This window comes from Belonocnema kinseyi, chromosome 10, assembly GCF_010883055.1.
Source record: "Belonocnema kinseyi isolate 2016_QV_RU_SX_M_011 chromosome 10, B_treatae_v1, whole genome shotgun sequence".
NCBI classification, from domain to species: domain Eukaryota; kingdom Metazoa; phylum Arthropoda; class Insecta; order Hymenoptera; family Cynipidae; genus Belonocnema; species Belonocnema kinseyi.
In genome coordinates, this window is record NC_046666.1 from 4,165,764 (window position 1) to 4,168,452 (window position 2,689).

General features: G+C 21.4%; 1 protein-coding gene across 1 annotated transcript in view; it reads left to right on the plus strand.

Annotated features, from left to right (window-relative positions):
- Positions 1-402: 402 nt before the first annotated feature.
- Positions 403-2,689, plus strand: part of LOC117182235 (RNA-binding protein NOB1) — a 29,521-nt gene continuing 27,234 nt past the window's right edge. The window contains exons 1-2 of the mRNA XM_033375328.1: positions 403-534; positions 682-814. Of these exons, the coding sequence (XP_033231219.1) occupies positions 463-534; positions 682-814 (205 nt within the window). The 5' untranslated portion in view covers positions 403-462. The remainder of the gene's footprint in view (positions 535-681; positions 815-2,689) is intronic.

A 2,689-nucleotide genomic window follows, 5' to 3' on the forward strand; every position in this document is an offset into this window, starting at 1 on the left:
AAATTAATTGCATTTTCAAATAAAAAGCACAACAATTTCAGCCAAAAATAGAGTAATTAAATTGTTAGTTAAGAAATTGAATTTTCATTTTAAAAAAAATTTGAACACGATATTTAAATTTTGAACACTTTCAACTTGTTTTATCTGTAGACTATCAACTTTAATTATTAATTTTGTATAAAAAAAGCTCTTTTTAATTTATCCAATTCAAAATTTTGGCGGAACCTTGACTGAGGCAGCTGGCGCTACTTGGCGATGGATAAAATGCCACCCAATTAGGATGAAAGACCAACGGATGAAGTGTATTCTGATTGGCGGACAGTTTTTAATTCATTGTAAATGACACTTGTTTTTGTTTACTTTATGTCCATTTATCATTTGTCACTTTTATCAACTTTTGTCTGATTTTGACTACTTTGACACGTGTTTTTCTGAAAAAAAGTGTTTAAAAAAGGTTACAAAATGGATTCGAAAAACAAAGTGGCGTACTTAGTGACAGATACGAGTGCATTTATAAAAAATGCTGCCTTGCAGGTAAGTTTAGTGATGAATTTTAGATTTATCGGAAAGAAATTTGAGTTCTTTTTATAGGTTATACTCGTATATTTTGTTTTTGGGTTTCGTTTTTTTTTTAAATTTTTTTTATTTAAAATGGTTTGTGATCAGATTTTGTTATAATAGGAAATTGGTGAAAATATTATTACTGAGCCGTCTGTCATAAATGAAATTACGAGTAAAAGGCAATTACGAAGACTGGTTGTTCTGCCTTATGACCTGAATATTCAAGAAGCTTTTCCGGAAAATATCAAATTTGGTAAGTAATTTCGACATTTTTATTAAATCACAGTTGTTTTTAAAATATTAAATTTAGGTTGGATCCTCCTTAATAACAACGATTCCTGAAATTTTATATAATTTTGCCAAAAAGACGAAATTTAAGAATTTTAATTCATCGTGTTTAAAATTGAGATTTTTCAATTGTAAATCTTCAAAATTGAATTATTACAACAACAAAAATATCTAAAATGAATGATTTTAAGTGAAAATTAAAGGATATCCAAATCTTTTAATTTGAAGAATTTCCACTTTAACCCTTCAAAATTGAACTACATTTTTTAAAAAAATGTTCAAAACTATATTATTCAATTACAAATTTTTAAATTTAAAGAATTTGACGTTGCAAGTCTTTAAAATTGAAAAATTTTCAATCGTAATGTTTGAAAAACATTGAAAATTTTATGAAATATATATTTATATTATAAATACATATAATGTAATAATACTAATCTCAAAAATTAAACATAGTTCAATGCTCTATTTTTTAAATTCAAGAATTTTCAATAATAAATCTTCAAAATTGTTGAACTTTGAATTTTAAATCTTTAAAATTAAATAGTTTTTACTGTTAAAAATATACAATTAAATTTTATCCAAGTTTTAAGTTTGGCAACTAAAAATCTTCAAAATTGAATTACTATAAAAAATATTCAAAAGTTGTGTAATTAAAAAAATTAAAGTATCTCTAAATTCAAATTTTGTAAATTATAGAATTTCCTCTGTAAAGCTTCAAAAATTATCTTAAAAATTGAATATTTTTAAATTCAGTATTTTCGAAATTTAAGAATTTTCAATTATAATTTTTTAAAATTCTATAACTTTAAATTGTAAATCCTTAAAATTGAAGTTTCCAATTTTGAAAATATACAATTAAAGTTTATCCAAGTTTTAAGTTTGGCAATTGAAAATCTTCAAAATTGAATTACTACAAAAAATAATAAAAAGTTGTGTAATTTAAAAATTTAAAGTACCTCTAAATTCAAATTTTGTAAATTACAGAATTTCCCCTGTAAAGCTTCGAAAATTATCTTAAAAATTGAATATTTTTAAATTCAGTATTTTCGAAATTTAAGAATTTTCAATTATAATTCTTTAAAATTCTATAACTTTAAATTGTAAATCCTTAAAATTGAAGTTTTCAATTTTGAAAATATACAATCAAAGTTTATCCAAGTTTTAAGTTTGGCAATTAAAAATCTTCAAAATTGAATTACTATAAAAAATATTCAAAAGTTGTGTAATTAAAAAAATTAAAGTATCTCTAAATTCAAATTTTGTAAATTACAGAATTTCCCCTGTAAGGCTTCGAAAATTATCTTAAAAATTGAATATTTTTAAATTCAGTATTTTCGAAATTTAACAATTTTCAATTATAATTTTTTAAAATTCTATAACTTTAAATTATAAATCCTTAAAATTGAAGTTTCCAATTTTGAAAATATACAATTAAAGTTTATCCAAGTTTTAAGTTTGGCAATTAAAAATCTTCAAAATTGAATTACTACAAAAAATAATAAAAAGTTGTGTAATTTAAAAAATTAAAGTACCTCTAAATTCAAATTTTGTAAATTACAGAATTTCCCCTGTAAAGCTTCGAAAATTATCTTAAAAATTGAATATTTTTAAATTCAGTATTTTCGAAATTTAACAATTTTCAATTATAATTCTTTAAAATTCTATAACTTTGAATTGTAAATCCTTAAAATTGAAGTTTTTAATTTTCAAAATATACAATCAAAGTTTATCCAACTTTTAAGTTTGGCAATTAAAAATCTTCAAAATTGAATTACTACAAAAAATAATAAAAAGTTGTGTAATTTAAAAAATTAAAGTACCTCTAAATTCAAATTTT